Source organism: Myodes glareolus, chromosome 1 (assembly GCF_982192425.1).
Source record: "Myodes glareolus chromosome 1, mMyoGla1.1, whole genome shotgun sequence".
In the NCBI taxonomy this organism is placed as follows: domain Eukaryota; kingdom Metazoa; phylum Chordata; class Mammalia; order Rodentia; family Cricetidae; genus Myodes; species Myodes glareolus.
The window spans coordinates 123710495-123732976 of record NC_142026.1 but is presented as its reverse complement, the minus strand read 5'-3'; the positions used below and the strand labels follow the sequence as shown (position 1 = coordinate 123732976).

The following is a 22482-nucleotide window of genomic DNA, read 5'->3' as shown; positions in this document are numbered from 1 at the left end:
CGCTATCCTTACACTTTAATGTAGTGACTTTACAGCATAGAGAACCCCAGGGTTAAGGTGCTGTATGTCTAAAGTCCCCACATAGGGTCAGGATGGAACAATGCTGTTGATGTATGGCTGCATTCGTCTAAATAAACTGTGTGGTAACTTGATAAATATTATTACAAGAGGTGAGAACTTACTTTTTCCTCAAAGAACAAAAAGTCGCTCAAAATAAATAACACTGTTATAGAAACCGGTGGATTTGGCAAGGAGGCACCTTACCTCTCAGAGGGGGCGTGGCTGTCAAGTTCCCCTGCAACTGGGAACACAGCCTTGGTAGTTACACTAACCTGAGGGCTTGACTTGCATTAGTTTCTAGCTGGCTAAGTTAAAAGAAATCTCTTCTAGGGTCCTCCATCAGCATGCCCAAGTGAGAATTTTTCTCTCTGAAGCTAGTTTTAGTGACTCAGGCCATTTTCCTGTATAAACGGTTAATTTTCTGGGCTATGATCCTATGCTAGTTGAAATCAAGGTAAAGGAAAGTATAGAATATTAGTAGCCTGTTAAGTCAGAGCAGACCAGTAGATCGCACCTTCCTGAGTCTGCTGTTAGAGCAGATATATTACCTCCTGTATGAGGCTTCTTTCTTATCAGTGACTCCTGTCAATAAAGAACATTTGTGGGGAACTATTTTTATGTAGATTTTGGCTGTGAGAACAGGGACTTGAGTGAATCTTTTTCACACCATGGCTTCATGGTGTGGGGGGAGGTATCCAGTCGCCCTACAGGAAAAGTCAGATTTATACACTGCTGGGATATTCTAGAAGGGAGACGATTTCACAAGATTTTTACAGAATTGACAGTGACTTATCCAAAGGACAGGTGTGCCAGTAACTCTGCAAAAACAGGTTCCCCATGTGGAGTGTATGTATATACAGCCCATGAAAAGTCCAATAGGTCCAATAGCTGTACATTTACTGTATAATACTTGTGAGCTCACCACAATGTTAGTGCACACTTTTAATCCCAGCACTCAGGAGGCAGAGGTAGGCAGATCTTTGTGAGTTTGAGGCCAGCCTGGCATATAGAGCAAGTTCCAGGACAGCCAGGGCTCTACAGAGAAACTGTGCCTCAATAGGTACACAGATAGATAGATAGATAGATAGATAGATAGATAGATAGATAGATAGATAGATAGATAGATAGATTTTTAAAAACAACATGTGTACTCTAGTCGCTGAAAAGTGATTGTCAGGAATGTTGTACGCATGAGTTTCACTGAAAGGCATAATTCCTCTATTTTTCTTTTGTACATAATATAAAATATTTTAAAATATGTATTTTACATTTGTATAATGAGACAGTACTATGAACAATTGTGATAATTTGGATGTTCCAGCCCCTTAGTACAGGAGCATTACCTCCCCTCTACACACATAAGGACATGATATCTCTTGATTTTGAAGCCTTACCATCTTCTCTAACGTAAAGATCTTGCTTTCAAACAAATAGAGTGGTGTAAAGGTAGCATATACAACCATTTGAGGGGACTGTACTGCTGAGGAACCTGGAAAAAAACCATACATGGATCATGAGCATTCCTGTCAACATGAAACTAGACAGTTACCTTCTCAGTGTGGCCTCTTTTATAGGAGGGATAGAATAGAGGAGCCGAGAAGCAGAGGGGAAGAGACACAGGAAGAAGTGGAGGGAAATAAGAAACAGAGAGAGAGGGGGGAAAATATATCTGGTATTTTTTCCTCTTTTTTTTATAATGATTTAACCTTAAATACCACCCTAAAGAAATCTCCAAAAACACTTACATTAGAGTTTATGGCTTTAACATATCAATTAAGAGACAAACAGTCTCCTCCATAAGCTCTGCTCCTCTGTAGAATGTGTCGTCCGCATACACGAATTCCTTCCACCCGGGAGACCAGCACCAAAAGCTCTAATTCAGTTCAACATCAATTTCAAGTCCCAAGTGTCCCTGAAATTCCTAACTCACCTCCAGTGAGACTGAAGGCACGACCCATCTCGAGGCAAAACTTCTACAATTCTATTTTGGTTGTTTGTTTAAATATAAACAATGAAATTTTATTCATCTATAAATAAAAATGAAATTATCTCCTAGAGTCCTTACATTGCTATTTCTACTGGATAAGAAATGTGACTCCAAAGCATGATAGAGATATAAGCATAGGACAGGTAAGAACCCCATTAGCACAAAAGCTTAGCAAGACAAATTTCACTGTTAGGTTTGGGAATCGTTCTCTTGGTTGGATTATCAGTCTGCTGGACCCACTGCTCTTTTCAGGTCCTAAATGGTGACCTACCTCATTGGCTTTGTCCAGAGAACCTGTGAGAACATTTTGCAATAGTTTCACCCATAAAGAGCCCTTGCAAAGAGGCCGATTTGGCTCTTTGTGTGGGTAGTAGGGGTTACTAAAAGTAAGAAGCAGGGCTCACCCTCTGCAACTTAATGGGAAACAGCCTTGTCTCCTGGGAGCCTGAATAGATGCAGTCCTGATTACTTCTGGATCATCTTGGGGACTTACCTGCATATTCATTCATTGCCAAATAGTTCTATGGTCCAGTCTTGTAAAGTTACAAACAGCCTTCCTTCATCTTTTCTGTGTTTCTTCTAAAAGATGGCCATTGTGTGGATAATACCATTTCTATCCCTACTCTTTGTGGACTTGACCTGATGAACTCCACAGTGAGTAACTTCCTTATGGATGGCTTCAAGCCACACCCTTGGCACTCTTTTACAAGTTTTCTTGCTTTAGGATAAGGTCAGAGTAAAAAATTTTTTTCTAGTCTTTAAATTTTTATTGGTTTCTGGTTTACGATCCCTTTCCTTTAACCTCCCCTCATATATCACCACTCGTAGTTAAGAACTTGGCCTTCACGCCCGGCACTGCTTGGAAATCACCTCAGGTAAATATCCAGTGTCACAATTCACGTTGTTGATTCTACAAAACACTAGAACACACCTCCAGCAACTTCCTTTCCAGTTCACAATAAGAATCACCTTTCCTTCGAACCACATTTTCCTTGTTTCCAGGCAAGACTTGTCCCATAACATCTGTCACATCTGGAATTCTTATCACTCAGCCCTTTACAGCCATTCAGGACTTTTCAAGAGTGCATCTCAAACTCATCCATACATCATTCAGCTGTATTTTTTAGTATTTGTTATACCAGCACATTAAGTCATAACACCAACATCTGCATTAATCCTGTTGCATTAAGAAACAGGACTGATACGGAAATAGGGTGATTATTAGGAGTTGGTCTATATAACTATCATTTAATCTGCAGGTTAAGTCAGGCAACTAAGGAAGACCCAGGTGAAGTAATGAGTAATTCCTGTCTAAGGATGACTCCAGTCCCAAGCAAAGTCAGTGTTTTGGTTTGAGTCTGTAAGCACTCAAGGGGGAGGATGGTGAGCTTTTGCATATCCAGAATTTACCTGATTGGATGAGGTTCATTCGCAGGAGACAGGATGAGCTGCTTCACTCCGCCTATTGATCTGAATATTAATATCATCCAAAAAACATCTTCACACAATATTTGCCCAGATTTCTGAGTACCCCATGGCTCAGGCAAGACATAAAATCACCCATCACATTAACTTCCTCCTAAATTTTGACGTTCACGTCTTTATGTACAAAATTATTCTGGTCTAAATTATACTCCATCATTCACCATTATACCCTGGAATTTGGTTCTCCTATCACAGACTACTTAAGTGTCTGGGAAAAGAGAAGAGGCAATAATTTTCAAAAAACTCTAAAGTGTCTGTTATTCCTCAGTAATAACAATTATTTATAATGAGGCTCAGATAATCCACAGGTAACTATTGTCTCATCATATTTTATAGCAATAGCAGAAGAAGTATAGGTTGACCAGAAGGCTTGTCAGATCATCTTCCACCAGAAGGTTTTTGTAATTTCACAATATGCTGCAAATCTCAATAGCAAAGTAATTTTCTAATAGGCTTACTTAGTACACATATGTAGAAATTCAGTTTGATATTATACATGTGTGTGGCTATATGTGGGTGTGTGCATGTGTCATTAAATTAGAGTAGGGATTATGACAGAGGAGGAAGAGACATATTAAGAGAGGGGTAAAAAAGAGAATATGATGACACTAAGAGACTTGAAAGGAGACGTGAACAAAGAGTGGGAACCAGGCAGATAAAGGGTGGGCAGTGAAGGAGGAGAAATAACAACAAAGTATAAAGCACATAAATATGGAAATCATGGGCCTCTTAAAAGTTTTAGGTCAATTCATTTGTTGTTAAGAAGTGGCCTCCTTAATTCTATAGTTTTTTGATCTCTGACATTTGTTTTCCTTTTTATTTTGAACAGACTGTCATTGCCGGGTTTATCTTTAATATTAAATGCCCCGCTAAGACTAAATATTATTAATAAACAGAATGCATTAATAGTCACTCTTCCACATGTTTCTGAAATTTAAAATCACCAACTGCATAGCCACTTTCCAACCTGTAAAAACTTCTGGTTTTACCAACTTCTGTGGTAAATGTCTAAGTCTTAGTGAATGTCAGCTTGAGACACTTCCTTCCTCATTGCAGCCACCCCACTGCTAAGCAGGGCCCACATATCTTCACCTTGTAACTGGCACACTAACCTTGGCAATGTTTCGTGTATCATTGTATCCAACTGCTGTAACAGCCACTCAGAATTATATAGCTTTACAAATGCCACTAGTTTCCTTTGGCTTAGACACAGCCTGAGGTGGACATTACAGATACACAGGCAGGTCTCCACATAGTCTTTCACAGCTTCGCACTCTTCCCTCTCAGTGTTTAACACTACGCTCTCAACAGTGTCAGGAGAGCAAAGGAAGAATTGTGCATGGGGCATTCCATGAACAACCTGGAAGGATCACTCCTGCTCATGATTCATGAGTGACAGCACAAGCTCGAGTCAGGGGAAGCACAGCATAGCTGCTCTTGGTTGGAGAGTGAAAGTTTCAAAACTTGGCAATCTCTTCCAAAGTCAGAAAATGCCCTCCATACAATCCTACAATATCATATTCTAGTTTTATCAGACTTTGATCCTTTGAAATATATTTTTTGACTCTTGCTTAGTTACAAAATCTAAGTTAACTCGTACGTAATACGTTTTTGTATCTAATATTTCTGGACAATTTTTGGTCAGATATTAGAAGGGTCTGATTCATTCATATATTAAAACCTAAGTGTTTTCATTAATGTCACAATCTGAATCCAAGTTTCTCTGTAAGTTACATTTTGAATTTAGTTGGTCAGGAAATTGTCCAACATTTAAAGATTGCTCTATCAGCAGACATTGAGGGGAAGAATAATACAGTGATTAAATGGGTGAACTCTGAAGATTAACTTCCTGGATTTGAAAACCCACTTCCAACTCATTTGGAGTTGTTCCAAAATACCACAGTCGCTGCCAATAGGCTTCCCATCTGTGGGGACAAAGGTCTACAGAGGGCTGTCGCAGAAGAATTGTATAGTTGATAATGAGCACTGACTAGAACTCACCCTCTTGTTCCATTTTATGAATGGGAACTCATACTGCAGTTAATCTGTCTTCAACAAAACATAAGAGATGAGGTATGGCGCTTGTATGTGTGTGCAAGTGCTCATCCTAGAGGTCTTAGAGCTAGGTGCAATTACTGAATAGTTTAGGTCATGGTTTTTGTAAAGTATTAAATACATATGTACAGGAAGGCTGAAATGGGTATCTAGAGTTCAGGGCAGTAAAATTTGATAGAGGTTAGCTACTGTCCACCAGAGGGAGCCCTCTTTCTCTAAAACATCTAGCCAAACTGTATCTCCAACAAGGTAGGGCCAACTGTGATTGAAAGGAATACAAACAGAAGTGATCAATGAGTTTGGCCTGTAAAGATCTCAACCATAATCATCTCATCTCTTCTCCCACTTCTCCCGGCAAAGAGCTTCAGAATCCACACGATTAAAGGTGTCAGAATTCTAGGACAGGACCATAGTTCTCTTCAATAGAGTTTGGAAGAATTCCTGACAGTCATAAATAGCCTTAATTGCTTGTAATTAAAACAATAAAATGTACTGCTTGAACCCTTTGTAAGTTGCATTCATGAATACATTTACTTTGAAAATAACAAACTGGGAGGGGGACCCTTAAATGTCACATGCTAATGTTGTTAGCATGTAGCAGATTGTAGTAGATATTGCAGAAATGTAAGCACACATGTGAAAAAGCATGCATAAATATCTAAAGAACTTTTGTCACCTTCATTTTTCTTATTTATAGAATTTTAAAGCTATGAATGTCATTTCCTTGTAATTACAGATGTGATAAACAATAGTTCCCCAAAATTAATAAGACATAGGTCTTATATTAAATTTCCCATGCCTTCTCAGAACTAGGTACAGCATATTGTATTTCTATTGTCAAACTGAATACAAATAGTGTAGAAACCAAGTTATTCTTTCACGTAGGAACTGAATCTATAAGTCAGGTATCTTTTGAAAACTCGGGGTCCATCTCCAAGCTGCTACAAATGAAACTAAAGCAGCCGACTGAAGGGAACGCATCTCCCAAAGCCACTTTAAACTAAGTGCATAGGAAAGGGATGTCTGGACAGGCACGCTCGCTTCGTGTCTATGTCAGATGACATCCATCCCGGAGAGCTCAGCGGAAACCAGGGCTCTGTCTTCAGCACTTTTCAGAATTAAAACAGTCATCCTGAATATGCTGAAGCGTGACATACCAACAGATGAATAATCGAACTTTAACTCTGAGAACTCTCTTATACCCTGCTGTGCTGATGAAGAAGACCTGACTATAGGCAGAGCTCATAGGTCCAACCTGCGTCATATTAGGCATATTCATGACTTCCTTGGTTTTGTTGTTGTTTGATTTGATACTTGGGTTTTTTGTTTGTTTGTTTAAGGCAGGATCTCACTGTGTAGCACTGGTTGGCCTGGAACTCACTATGTAGATCATGCTGCTCTCGAATCCCAAAATCCACCTGCCTCTGTCTCCGTAGTGCTGGGATTAAAAGGGTGTCACCATGAGCGTATCATGAGTTCTAAGGCAAGGGGTGTTATTTCTTTTACTTTGACAAAGAAAGGGGGGAAAGCAGAATTTAGTTATTTTTAAAAGATGAAGTGCTGTCAATGGCAATTTTGCTTTTGTTTTCATCCCCTAACAACATCCAAACCCATCATTTATATGAAGGAGCCGAAGTAGGAGGGAAAACTTGAACATGCTTACTTAGACATGTCAAAAGAGAAAGTGTACTTTTCTATATTCCGACATTTTCCATCAGCTTAGGCAGAGACTAAGGTAGTTACTGTAAGAGACTGAGAGCTTACAATCTGACAAGGACTGCATAGAGTACTGAACATCAGATGAGGGTCTCGAACCATGGAGTGAAAATTTGAATTTTTCCTTCTCCTTCTCTCCATCCTTATTCCTCTTCTTCCCAAGGTCTTTTGCATCTGCTTTCTCTAACACATTAAGAAAAAATGGTAAATCTCTTATCTAGAAAACCTCAGGCTGTGCTACATATTCAGCCGATGTGTCCTAAGAAGGTCAAAACTTAAATGTAAAACTGTACTTAATGTAAATAATGTAAATAGTACTTAAATGTAAAACTGCAGCCTTGATTTCTCCGAAAATGTAATCTCCTCTGACTAATACCACATTAAATGAGAGAAAACAATTTTAAAAATTAACATGGGCTGTGAAATCTGGGCAAAATTAGTTAATATTATGAGTAATAATTAAATTATTATATCCAGTTTTCTGTTGCATGTGGACAGTGACTTGAATGCATTTGTGTGCAGTGGGCATGAGCAGCTGCGGAGCACAGGAACACACACGGGAGGATGCTGGGGTCCTGCTCTCACCTTCTCCTCTACTCCCTGGAGACAGAGTCTCTCTCTCTCCACCCCCACCCCCCTCTCTCTCTCTCACTGAATCCGGAACCTACTATTTCAGCTAGACTTGTTGGCTAGCAAACTCCATACATCTTCCTGTCTCTGCCCCCAACAGTGCTAGGGTTACACAGGCAGCCCCACGCTCTCTATGTGGATGCTGGGGATCGAGACTCAGATCCTGGAGAAATAGACTCAGATACTCATGCTTGGCCAAAAGTGCTCTTAACTAGGCAGCTATTTCTTCAGCCCCTTGAATAAAATAAAAATAAATATATTTTATTCATATTTAATTGCAATTTCAGGTTAATTTTCTCATCTTAAAATAAAAACCAAAAAGAACAGCAAAGCATGCATTGCAAGTTTAGTTCTATCTATATAGGGCCTTCTCAATTTACCCAACTTGGGGACTTTAGCTCAAACAAATACCATTTTCTTTCAGTAAAGCATCCTCTTGTGGGGATGAAATCCAACAATGCCCACAAACCAACCACCTGTTTCCAGTATGGCTTGTGCACTAAGTCATCTACCGAGCTGTCCCCACCATTTGAATTTTCACGCACGAAAAGACTTTAATTTTTTTAATGCAAAGGTTTTTTTTTTGCCTAATAAGTCTCTTCAATTTGGAATGAGAGTTTAGATTATCTACATCAACTGCTAAATTTATAACCCTCATTGGTCGCCTGATCACTTTTTTATAAAGAGGGCAGTTATTAAAAATATGACCTCAACTACTTCTGATGTCTCTTAGCATAGAAAATAAACATGTCTCATGGTGTTTAGAATAGATTTAAAATATATGTTAGACATATTATAAACTTCAAATGTAGGCTGAGCTGCTTGAGAAATTTAAGTATTAAAAGCTAGGATAATAACATTTTATTTTGTATAAACACTGACACAACTTAATTAAGCTACTTTTGTGAAGCAATATGTGATTTTAGTTACAATTTTAAAACTGAACTTTATTTTCAAACTCCTATTTAGAATTTTATTTAATATATCTCATAAAAACATGTAAATAAAAATGGCTTAGTGTTTAGCACTAGACTAATATATCGTCTGTCATTTAAATTCCATGATTTTGTTACCCTCACTATAAATAACTTATCAGCTAGATGTTATTATTCAGCTGGATATTATTCTCCCCTAGTTTTACAAATTTCACCACATTGCTACTGAATTTCCACCAAGTCTCCATCTCCCATCTCAACTTCACTCTCAGCTCATGGCTAGGCTTCCTAGAACCAGAGAATATTGAAATCTTTATGTCATGAATCCTCAACCTCTTCCTGACCAAGCTTGTCTACCTACCTACCCTTGTATCTGTTTACCCCATGGCTACACGGCCTGTGCCTGCACATTAGAAAGAAGGAGCACTTGTGCCCATAGCTGAGGAGAACTCAGCAGTTCTATGTGGTTCCTGGGAATATCCATCTTAAATGAGAGCCTTGGTGTCAGTTTCTTAAGAAGAGAGAAAGAATGGAATCCACCACACACTAGAGAGCTACCTTGGGAACAGCCAAGTTCTCCCTCATTAAATTAACCGATAAAGATTCTGTGTATCTCATGCTAATAACTATCAGCTTCCTGTTTATTGCTCTGTTGTTATTCAAAGCCGAATTTCTCACAGACTTGTCTGTACATTATATTTCTTCCTTTTTTTTGTAGCTCTCTTCCACAACTTTCCATATGCTACATTTCCCATGTCCACTAAGTCCCACAACCAACAGTCTAGTGGAGAAACTGAAGTGAACATCACAGTTCACCTCACAATAATATTTTAGACAGCCTTTCTTATTCTTGAAGGAACTTCCCCTCTTGATTTCAAGGCTAGCACAATTGTCTTTCCTTGCCCCACTTCTCCAGCTGTTCTTCTCTCTCCCTCATCAGTCAGTCATTGGCACCAATTCTCAGATCTTTATAATCTCTGGACTCAGTTCCTACCTCTTAGTCCATGCTATATTCTTGAGAAATCTCACAGTGCACCTCTGAAAGTCTCCTAAATACACAGTTTGAGACTTTTGATATTAAAAAAATCAATGATTATCTTTAAGGCATTTCAGATTAAATATGACCAAAATCATTCCATAGTGCCTTCTGGTAGACCTCACCATCTATCCAGTTTTACAACTCAGAATTCCATAAATTGCACAAACCAAGTCCTACTATTTTCTAGTTACTTTTTTTTCTTCTGGAATAAGTCTTCTTATTGGGCCTCTCGTTTCCCTATTCCAAGATGCCATTTAATCTAACATGAGTTGATCCAACAATTCCCAAACTGGTTTAATCTACATCTGCCAAGAATTTCCTCTCTGTTCCTCTCTCAGCTCCCCTTCTCCCAAATATTCTTGTTAGTGATAGCCAAAACCATCTTTTGAAAAAGCATATTCGGTCTTGATTTCCTCCAAACTCTCCACTGGCCATCAATAGGCCAGCAACAGTTGCGTGAAGACCAGGGCCTCTAACATGGCCTAGAACTCTCAAGCTCATCACTCCTGCTCCAATCCAGCTCTTCTTTAACCAATTATCCTTTTGCTCTGCCTCATCTAAACACATCATGCATCCTGTCCCATAATGCACTGCCATCCTCCATGTGTTTCCTAAGCTCTGTGCTGCTCTCCTCTGCCACCAGGGTCCTGGCCGCAGTAGTCGTCTTCATTGGGTCAGTCCCACTCAGCTTTGGAGACGACAACAGTCCCCTTTAATAACTGCCAGAGCTTCCTGTGTTTACCTTTAAAGTTTATGTTTCAACCTCAGGGTAGCATAGCTTCGTTTTTATTAGTCAGTGTTTCCCACTGGACCATCAGGTTCAGAAGGTGGGTTTTCCACATCTGTTTCTGTTTACCATGTTTATCACTAATTCCTAGAAAATTACTTGTACTTTTGTTAGCAACAAGTATATTTAGATGACTATTAATGATTGGATACCTGGATATTAACTTGTAAAATATCAAAAAGGGTTTCTAGAAGAAAATTAATTGGAAATATACTGAAAAAATAAATCCACTCACATTTCTTTATTGCTTATTTTCATTGAAATAGGCCTGAGTGGGCAGACTTTGTTCTTGCCTCTGATCTTGATATATTTTTGAAGATATAAAATAAAATTTTCTGTATAATAATTGTAAAATATACTGACAGATAAGATCTTTTATCAATTTTTTTTCCTTTTAAGATCTGGGAATCAAACTTAAGACCTTGCCTATGGTAGGCAAGTGTTATACCACTGAGTTTTAACCTTTGGATTCTTAAGACAGGGTCTCACCATAGTTCACATGGTTGCCCAAGCTGGCTACAATTTGTGATCTCCTGTCTTTCTCCCTCCTTAGTTAGAAACAATCTTGATAAAGAATAATTCTGACAAAATGTTAATACTTTATAAAACATAAAATATCTGTAAGAACATTTAATGGAAATATACAGAAAAACCTAAGTATTTCCTAGTAGATTTAATTCTACTTCACAAGCAGTTTCTTCATATACATAATTATAAAATAGTTCAGTAGACACAGAACAAGCAATTATTCAATCAACTTTTCATCTTGAAAATAGAAATAACTATATATTTTGTAAAAATAATTTGAAATTATTTTTCTTCAGATTAGAACCACCATCTTGTAACAGTTTTAATTTATGTAACCTATGCTCATACTACATCCTTTGAAATTGTGATACGAGCACAGGCTACAGGAAAGGTCAGTTTCCGGCTTTGCTGTGGGGCTCCATCCCACTCTACACATAAATATGAGAAAGGTATCCTAGTAGGGATTAGACTTCAGTATCTTGCCTCCTTCTAACACAACAGGAATTTAATATCAGCAAAATTGAGAGTTGCCTTTGATATTTACTGAAAGGGAGGTAGCAAGGCAATAATTATCTGCATTTCACATCACTGAGAATTCTAAAATTCAAAGAGAGAGTTAAGAAATGGTACAACAGCAAAAAAGCATCATTAGCCTCAACAGAGCCTGTAAGGCATCCCGGTCACGCCCTGGTGCACGACTTCCGGTATCTTACCCTTGGCAGATTTGTCACCTTTCTCTGGGGCCTTCAGGGTCGTGAGGGAACCTTCTGGCTTGAAATCCTTCACCTCTTTCACTTCCTTTCCATTCTTCACTTCCTTGGCATCCTTCGTCTCTTTCCCGGGTTCCTTCAGTTTGTTGTCTACTGTTGTGATTTTGCTTTCAGAACTGGGATCTTCTGTGAGCTTAAACTCGGGCAATATTTCCTTCAAGAGCTCCCAAACTCTGTCCACATACCCTGGACTTAGAGGAAAAACATTGACATTAATTCTCAGATGCCTGTTTTCTACCTGACAATGAGAAGCTAGTAACAGACTGGTTAACTTTTTAGTTTATTAGACTAATTTCATTTGCTGCCTCAACTTTATTTAGAAATACCATTCATTGACCACGCTTTTAATGAATTCCTACTATTGTCTGTCTTTGATGATAAAGAGACCAAAATTAGTGGATCACTGGAGTTTGGAAGAGGAGACAGGCATGCTAAAATCATGGCAGGTGAAATATGTGTGTGTGTGTGTGTTATACGTGCATATGCTATATATGCATATATAAATACATATACATATGCCTTAAATGTATATGTATGTTATCCATGTATAAATACCATATGCATACAAAGGCATCCTCCTGAGTAGAATTTTCCAATTATATCCTCACTCTCTGAAGATGTGGAAGAATTTTTAACATAGTATCAAAGGCCTTTATCTATGAAGCTCCTCCCTGATCAGTATGCCATTGGTCCTCTACAATTCTCTAGCATATAATCCAGTTTTACACAATCACACACTTTTCTGGGATTATTCGTATCTATCCTGTTTCCTTGTTATTCTGTCTGTTCTGAGTTGATTTTTCCACACTAGTCAACAACATTAATTTCAATGAATCCTTTGGAGTTCGGGGATGAGGCAAGTAAGCTACGTGCTTCTGCTTTAAGAGCCTGAAGAATTGTTTACACATTTCTAGGAAGCCTTTGAAATACTTTACAAATTACTAACCCAACTTCCAGACACTGGTTGAGAACACACTCTATGATAGCTATTCGGTGTCACTGTGCCAAGCACAGCAGGCAAAAAATGACCACTGAAGACAACTGTGGACTGAATGGGACCTACAGAGCAAGCTGTGTTAATCTGTCCTCTCAGGATACCTATTTGCCTTCCCAAGATTGCCACCTGAAGCAACTCAAGTCTTTTTCCCTTGTCCTGACATTTCCCTGACAATACATGTTTTTTCCTAAAGATGCTGTAGGAGCTAAGGTTCAGAGATATCTATTTAAATACCTGGAGTCTCCCTGTATGTGGGAATATACCTATCAAAAAGCTACACTTCCTTCAGAAGGTGGGGAGAGTTGAGCTTTGAGCACAGGACTGACGGGGACTGCTAAAGCAGGAAGGTGAGCTCTGTGGAGGACGGAGCTGCTGTGACACACTGCAGGAAGATATGGGATCAGACTTGTGTTGCATATGTGAGGATGTTCCCATAGAGCATTGCTGTATGGTTGTCATGTACGTCCAACTCCAGCATCTGAGTCTCACTGGCATTTTGGTTGCACTACAAGGACTAGAACTGAAGAAAGGCTTATCTATACAACATGGCAGACTGGCCTTCTGTGTGCTGAACGCATGAATCTTGCAGGTAGAAAAACACAAACAGATTTTGCTTGATTGCTTGATTTATAATTAGTCTGTCCTTAATTCAACAGAGAATCTTGTGAGTTATTCTGCTTTATAAGAAGAAATAATTTACCCTAAAACTCCCAAGGAATTTTAAAAACTATAAAATGATATGCTACCAAACAGTTTGTAAAAACATGATCATTCTTGCAATGTTCCTAAAGAATATTTATTATAAAGGAATGTTGAAAAAAAAGAAAAAATAATATGAGAAACTTAGTCTTTAGACCTAATGAAGCGGGGTTGATAAGACAGCTCAGCAGGCAAAAGATGCTGGCTGCTAGGCCTGATGACCTGATTTTAATCCCTGGAACCCTCCTGCTCTCTCCGGATATCCACATGTATACCTTGGCACACCACTCCATACCCCCCCCCCGTAAACAAAGAAACAAATAATGAGTAAATGTTTCTTTAAGAAAAAATAAAAACCTACTGAAGAGGAATGACTTCAGGCAACCACCCAGTAAGCGCATGGATAACTGTGAATTCTCCCAGCTCTCGCCTCTGTGCTACATGAATGCTGAAAAGAAATGCATGGTGTTATAGTTATCAATGATTAGAAACACGTAGCGGTAAATAAAGACTAGGAAACACTCTACACAGCATCATGGTAATCAATGTAGGGGATCATACCGACTGCACATCGCAGAGTAATGGAATTTCTACTAGAAATCTCACAAGCCAGATGCTTTTAATTTGTTTACAAAAAGGCGTAAGTAGACCCAATACTAAGCTTTCACATTTATTTTGAAATCTTGAATATATGATTTTTGTTGTTTTCTTTTAACAAGGGAGTCACATATTAGTAGCTATTTCTTTAAAAGCTCTTCCATTAATTTCCTAAATATAAAACATGCTCATATTAAATAGTGTAAAATTTTGCTAACTCATTTCTATGCTCTGTGTGTGACTCTGTTCTCTTCAAAGTGGAGAGTTTTTACCATTGCAGTTGCAGAGATTATGTGGAGATGCCCATGAGGTGACTCAAGATAAGTATGAGGAATCCTTAGTGAAACTTAGACAGTGGAAGAGAAAGCAGAAATATATTGTCCATCCTGCAAAAACATAGACCTGGCAGTATGACACAGTCAGAGGCTGTCTTTGGCCAAATGCCATGCTCTGCTTTGGTCTGTCTGCCTGTGAGTGCTTTCTGTGGGTGGTTAGTGTATTTGCATGTACATTCATCTTTGTAGAGAAATATCATTGCCCCTCCCCCCCCCAGAGTGAAGGCTCAGTCTTCCCTGCGCCAAGCATGGTGCTAATGAAGCTGACTGACAAACACACATCCTTGTATTTGGAAAGAATTCACAGTTAGTCAGTGGTGTAGCCCACTGTTTATGGATTCACACTGGCTTATTTAATGGGTTATGAATCCTGATGCCTCTACATTTCTCAAAGACACATAAATCTGGTGTGTGGTTCACTGTCTCCCCTAAACGCCTCTGGTAATTTCATTTTATGAGCGACTTTGCAAACCTTATGGAAATGATGCTCTTTTCGTTCCATATTCCACATGGGTATGTAAATCACCACAATATATTAGGTTTGTCTGTGGAATGCTAAGCCTCACATATAAAATCAAATCTGAGATGAAATTACAGAAAAATATGAAGGACATCGCATGAGGCAGTTTCTACTAGAAATCTTTAAAAATGTACTCTACTTATTAGTCTTTTCAAACTGGCTTTGTTTATTCATTTTAAAAGAATAACTCTATTAATAGTCATGTTCTTAATGAATTCCACTAAACCATGGCTTTACAGCAAATGAAGTATTGTTGCAGCTATCCGGGTCATCTATTCAATGTTTCACCGGCCTTTCAGCTCCAATTCTCAGGAACATGAAGAGCATTATACTTATTTTTTCCCCAAACAGACAGACATAACTGCCATCAGTAGAAATACTTAGAAATATGTAACTGCCTAAAAAAAAATAATCTTGACAAAAGTTTTACAAAAAAATCATTGAAATGGAGGGCAGAAAGCTGAGTGAAACAGATTATCAGTAGAAACTGAGGATTAGCAAGAAAAATAAGGAGGAGGCCAACAGTAGTGGTGGCTGTTTTGTTAGGTAGCCTTGAGAGACAAAACAAAAGTCAGTCAAAGGGATATCTACACAAAGCAGCCCTGACATCTCAATGGTATTACTAATGCTTCTGAGGGAAGGGGAGGGGCTGGGCTTTGAGTACAGGTTGACAGGAGGAAGGTGAGGTCTGCTGAGGATGGAGTTTCTAAGGCACACTGCTGGAGGTTATGGGATTAGGTTCCTGCAGCCCTGCAGCGAGAGTGAGTATGGCCCACTGAGCTGTGCAGTTGCCAAGCACATTCACTCCCGGATCTGAACCCTGTTTTTACTGTGAGTTATCCCGAAAGGACCAGATGGAAGAAAGACCTGCCTGTAAGGGCATGGCAGGCTTGTATGTTGAATGCAAAGTCTTGTAGGTAGATAAATATAAACACATTTTGCAAACATACTGAAGTAAAGGAGGAGTTTTCATCACGATGCTATCAAAGGGCTAAAGGGAGCAGAAGCTGAAGCCTATTTTGGCATCCTGATGAGTTCAGATCTAAGGTTTATACAGTATTGCTGCATACACAGACTCTAAAACATTAATTGGATCTTAGTATATATTTTAATATATATGATGATTTAATATTTTCCCCTAATAAATGATTTACCTCACTAGCATGACATATTTTCCATGATATACTTTCCATTCCTAGTAAGGAAGCATTGAGAATAGAATAATTTTTGAGTGTTCTTTCTTTGGATGATTTTGTCCTTTACCCAGATAAGCCAATACTTCAAACCAGCGCATTGGCCACCTTAATTTTTATACTTAAAAGTTTACATTGATTACAAGAAAAAAAATCCTTTAATTAAAGTGTTAAACGCTCTCAGCATGGATGTAGGTGCCCTTTTATTTTCATATAAATACAAGGTAGTTTTTCATTACATACTCAACATTTGCCAGCTTAATGATGGCTTTAGACAGCAGCATTGGCCAGAGTTCAAACTCATAGGTTGTAGTTGGAAGCAACAGATTGTTATCTTCATCAAATGGAAAAAAGTCATCAATAGTTATCTTTCTCCAGCAACCCTAAACATGAGAAGAAAGCAATGCAATGCCTTAGGTAATGTCATCAGTGATTTACAGTGTTCTCCCCCTCAAACATTACTACATATTTCTGCTCATTTTTGTTAAACAAACAAACAAGCAAACAAAAACCTGGTGTTAACATCTTATGTTAGACAGCAGAGATACAGGTTTCAGAACTAATCTGGTTGACTATTTTAGCTTCTGAAATAAATTATCATAGTATAACTATAGTGATATCAATACTGTTTCTTCTTTTAGAAGTCTTATGAGCATATTGCCAAGTAAATCAATTTCAAATAACAGACTGAAAACCTGATTCAACCAGAAATAAGATTGTACATGATATACTTTGCTTACTCACAAGACAAATTCTTTCACTATCACTTTAATACTTACCACCGATCCAGACACATGCTTACTAATCTTAGAATTCCAATCCCATATTTTCAGTAGTCCTAGTTAATAATCTAATTTTCAACATGAAATAAATTAATAATTTCTTTAATCAAACCTTTATTTGTTTAGCTAAAAGCTCTTCATTTCATAATTAAAAGCATGAAACAAGCAAGCTCAAATTATAATTCTTTTTGTTTTAGCTTACATGCCTAGATTCTTATGAATTCATTCTCTTGTTAACAAATATTTTTAATAGTAACATCAGGCATTGTGAGCCCCATAATATTCATAGTGGCACAATGCTATTGCCATTAAATACTTATGGTCTTGTGGGTAAGGCCTATATATATATATGTATAATATATAAATGGTACTTATTAATAATATATAAGTGTGTATATTCATTTATATTATTATATTGCTATATTATTTTTATATATGAGTATATATGAATAATGTAAAACATAATATGTTCAAAACACTCTAGGACCAGAGGAAAAATGCAACTCATTTTGCTAGAGGGAAGTCATGAGAAAGTGAAATACTTTTCTTGTATGGTGCTCCTAACTCTGAGTTCAATATTAACTTATGTAGTAGTTTGTATCTGTCTCTTTCTTTCTCCATAGATGGAGAAGGGAAAGACAGAGTTAAAGGTTAAATGTTATAGATTAAAGGCATCCCACCTCCACTCAGGTAACTTTAAGTGAAATAACAGCAATAAATTCACAGAGAAATAAGGTATATACAAGAAGACAAAAAAGGCAGGCTCACTGTGACAGCTAATATTTTTGTATGAAAATTCATTTTTTGTTTGTTTATTCATTTTTGCTCATTTTACATTTCAGCCGCAGTTCTAATTTTAACTGTCAATTTGACACAGCCTAGAACTACCTGGAAAGCTGGTGTCAGTGAAGGATGGCCAAAATCAGGCTGGCCCGTGGGGAACTTTCACTGCCAGCTAAAGTGGCAGTACCGTTCCATGTTTCGAACTATGGACTATGCACAAAGAAAGCTAGCTGAACCAAAGTATCTATGCATTTCTTTCTTTCCTTTTTTCTTCCTTCTTTCCTTCCTTCCTTCCTTCCTTTTTCTTTCTTTCTTTCTTTTTTTCCTTCTTTCTTTCATTTCTTAGCTATGTGGATATGATGTAACTTGCTGCTGTGAGTTCCTGTTTTAGCTTCCATGCAACGACAAATTATAATCTGTAAAATTTGCAAGTCAAATAAACCATTCTCCCCTATGTTGTTTTCTGCCAAGATAATTTATTACAAACACAGAGATGAAATTAAGGCACTCATGGAGATAGAAAGTGGCTACCAAGCAGCACAGTGGGGAGCAGTGTGAAGTCATCATTTAGTGAGTACAAAGTCTCTGCTTCAGATGATGGGAATTTCAGGAAATAAGTAGTGACAGTGTTCACAAACTGTGAAAATGCTTGATGCCAACTTAATTTTACCCTTAAATGGTTAAAAACAGTGTGTCATATTGGCATATTATGCCACAATAAAGAAAGACCAGCGATAAATCCCCTCCCACACTTTGATTGCAAACCATGTTTTGAAATGGCCAGCTGGATTCCCATGAAAGAAAAATTTTAAACTATCATCAGTAATTATTCTAAAACAGTTCAATGCTACCTTCTCTTGTCAGAAGCTCAGAGATATTTTTCAACTTAGAATGCTTTGATTATTGAACTGTGCACATTACATTGTATGCAATTATATTTCAAAAAGACTATTGCATGAAAAGTCTATTATAACACAGGATGAACAATCAGTTTTGTGTACATTTTTGAAGTATAATTTGACTAGATTCTATTTGTCCTCCTGGTAATGTTTTGGTTCACTGATATTATACTTTGGTTGACCCCCTTCCTCAATCATTTCTACTATTTGTGTATACATAGGTAATTTCTATAAATGGTTATTTTGCCCCTCAAAAAGTATGTTGAAATTTTAACAGTCAATATGTTAGTACTAGGGGTGAGGCGATTAAATTATAAGGGCTGTGGGTTCATTAAACTACTTGTATCCTTATAAATCAATAAAGATTTGAGCTCTCTTGTGTCACATGAGGTTATACAATCATCTGGTTACTTGGACTTTCAGCAATTTCTGTTGTTGGTAAGTTACACAGCATATAAAAGTATATAGTGTTTTATTATAGCAATTTAAATAAATATAAGTATGTGAAAATAAAATTTAAGAACTTATCATTGAATGCTAAATGATTTTTGGCTTTGTATTTTACTATTTTATGTAAATCATATATTAAATATTGAAATTTTTATTAACACCCTATCATTTCTTTAAAAATCTCATTTTTAAAAATTTTTTAAATCTACCTCTAAAGAGGTGTCCTCTGTGATCATTGACCTCCATTGTCAACACATCTAGACTTAGAGTCACCTGGGAGCTTAGTTAGGCATTCCTGTAAATATGTTAAAGAGGATGCTTCCAAAGAAGATGAATGACCAGACCTACCCTCATGTAGGTGGTAGTAAATGGGAGGTCTGGGTAGCTTTAAAGAGAGGGAAGGGGGAAGCCAACCAAAGACAGAATTCCCCTTTTCTGCTTGCTGACCCATCATGGCATGGTCTCCTTTGTTCCGCCACACCCTTCTGCCAGTGGGTTGAGCCCTCTGAAATAGTGAACTCATGTAAATCATTCCTCCTATAATCATTTCTGCTAGGTATTTCTCTTGCTGTGATGCAAATGAAAGTAATATAGATTTGTAAGTATAAATTACTGAAATAAATAAAACTAAAAATATAAATTATAAAAATATTTTAGTATATTATCACGTTCAAATTTTAGTATTTTCCAAAATTAAGTTCTAGGTAAATGGCTGCTACCCATTTATGCTGTCTTTCTTCTATAAGCATGATGAAAGCATAATACATTATTTAAATTAATAGTATGAGTTACAACAAAAAATCCAAGAAATAAGTTATCATTGGAAAGATATTTCAGCAAATAGTTGAGTGATCAAAACTGCATAGACTGGACTGGATCTGACTTCACCCTGCACCTCCACTAGAGTTCTATTCTTAGCACCTACATCAGTCAACTGACAACAGCCTGTAACTCCAGTTCCAAAACATCTTACACCCTCTTCTGGCCTCCATGGGTACCTGCATGTGCGCGCACGCACACACACACACACACACACACACACAGAAACAGAGACAGAGAGACAGAGAGAGAGAGAGAGAGAGAGAGAGAGAGACAGACAGACAGACAGAGGGAGAGGCACAAACATAACTAAAAATAAAATAAATCTTTAAGAATTTTTGATGAAGTTCTCAAGATATTCAGAAACTATTTAAGAAAACTATCTCAGAAAGGGGGGATATGTGAAGGTTCTGAGATGGTGACAAGATATTTAAATGCCAATTCAAGTGATAAAATGTTGATATTAAGGGCTATGTAAAGCTTTGTGTGTATATTTTAATATCTGGAAATATATACAGAGTATATGCAGAAACAACAATAACAACAAAAACTGAAACAGAATCCCAAAGAACACTCAAGGAAACAGAAAGTCAGAAGTGTTAAACAAATTTTAAAATAAGAATGGTAACAAAAAGTAAAATGGCCAACCAATTTGTGATTCTATCTAGTATAAATGACTTTTAAACTCAGATTAAAAGGAGTAATTTGAATATACTTATCAAAGGGAACATTTTCACACTCATAACAGAGTAATTTCACTTGCAAAAATACTAGAGAAAAAAACCACCATCGTATTGGACAAGACCCACACACAGGCTACTCTTGAGCAGTCTTGTTTGTATAGGTAAGACACTGGCCATAGCCTAAGCATTAATTAATGGAACTTTAATATAAAATTGCATACATTTGCATATATGTCCACAGAATAGTGTGTATAGAATGTACAAGAATATATCAGCATAGAAAATGCCCATGATTAAATGAGTGGGCATTTCATAGAACTGCATCATTTCAGCATTATGGTATACAGTGTGTCAATGTATACTTATAAGAACATAGGAAGCCAGGCGATGGTGGTGCATGCCTTTAACCCAGCAGGTGGGAGGCAGAAACAAGCAAATCTCTGTGAGTTTCAGGATAGGCTCCAAAGCTACAGCAAAACCCTGCCTCAAAAACAAAAACAAAAAAGAGGAAAATGCAGGAAAAAAATACCTGAATCATTGACTGTGGTGATATAAATATACTAATATTAATTATAATTAATTTTGATTTTCTATAGTGATTATATTAATAATATTTGGATTTTTCCACTAAAAGCATATATAATAATAATAAACTTTAAATGTAGCATTTCTTTGGGGGGGATATAGTAACCAAGTAATATAAAAAAACATTTGTTATTATTGTTCAATAATATTTTTTTAACCTGTTTTGGAACTCACTCTGTAGACTAGGCTGGCTTCGAGCTCATAGAGACCTGCCTGCCTCTCTTTGCCAAGTGCTGGGATTAAAGTCATGGGCCACCACTGCCCGGCTCATTGTTTAATATCTTGAATGTATTGTTTATTAAATTTAATTAATGAAAAATATCATTGACAACTTATTTTAAAAGCAGGGTTGTAAGTGTTGCTTGGTGGCGATATGGTTATCTCTGCAGATGGGAGGTAAGGACAGGACAATCCAAGGCCATCCTACATAGTGAGCTCAAGGCCAGCCAGTGCAATGAGACCCAGTCTCAAAAACAATGTAGCAGAAAACGGAACAATATTGCTGCCTCTGCTCCCAGGTGGATTCAGCTGGTTGGTCCAGGAGAAGGGTGGGGCATGGGAAGCAGGGGTGTGAAATCCCCACATGTTTGTGCTGGAGTTTTGCTGTACCTCTAGAAACTCTGAATTAGATAGTGTGAACGAAACAATAAATCTCAGTGAAGAATAAAATCAAAAACGTTTTCACATAAGTACATTGATAACAACTGAGAGGAATTATTGGTCTCCATGTATGTGCTTTCTGCTTATCAGAGGGAAATGAAAGCACAGAGGCAGAGGGAGGCTGTATTGTAAGTGGGGAACAATAGCTAAATTGCTTCCCTTTCTCCTCTGGGGAGCCAAAGCAGCACAGAAATTACTCGGAAAGATGTAGTGTGTCCCTGCATCCTGTCATTATAACCAGATGGAAGAGAAAACCAGTCTCTCGCCTTTATTCACTGTTCTCAGTGCGACCGGTATGTTTTCTCTCTGACTGATGTCAAAGAACATTGTACTGAGAATCCAGGCTGAATGATGTGAACACTTTGTTGAGAAATAATATCCTGGTGTGAAAATCACAAGTAAATACTTGCTTGATGGTCCAGTACTGGGACTTGGAACCAAAACTTTATAGTTCGACAAGTACTCTACTATTTAGCCATATGCTGAAT

At 37.6% G+C, this 22482-nt stretch overlaps 1 protein-coding gene across 11 annotated transcripts in view; it reads right to left on the bottom strand.

The window, feature by feature from the left end:
* Positions 1-22482, bottom strand: part of Adgb (androglobin) — a 105653-nt gene that overhangs the window by 59335 nt on the left and 23836 nt on the right. For 9 of the 11 annotated variants that reach the window (XM_048425172.3, XM_085688520.2, XM_085688521.2 and 6 more), the window contains exons 6-10: positions 16577-16716; positions 14050-14136; positions 11936-12183; positions 7352-7486; positions 1455-1549 (exon numbers count right to left, since the gene is read on the bottom strand). In XM_048425172.3, coding sequence (XP_048281129.1) covers positions 1455-1549; positions 7352-7486; positions 11936-12183; positions 14050-14136; positions 16577-16716 — 705 coding nt within the window. The remainder of the gene's footprint in view (positions 1-1454; positions 1550-7351; positions 7487-11935; positions 12184-14049; positions 14137-16576; positions 16717-22482) is intronic. The other 2 variants (XM_048425169.3, XM_085688517.2) reach the window with 1 other exon arrangement.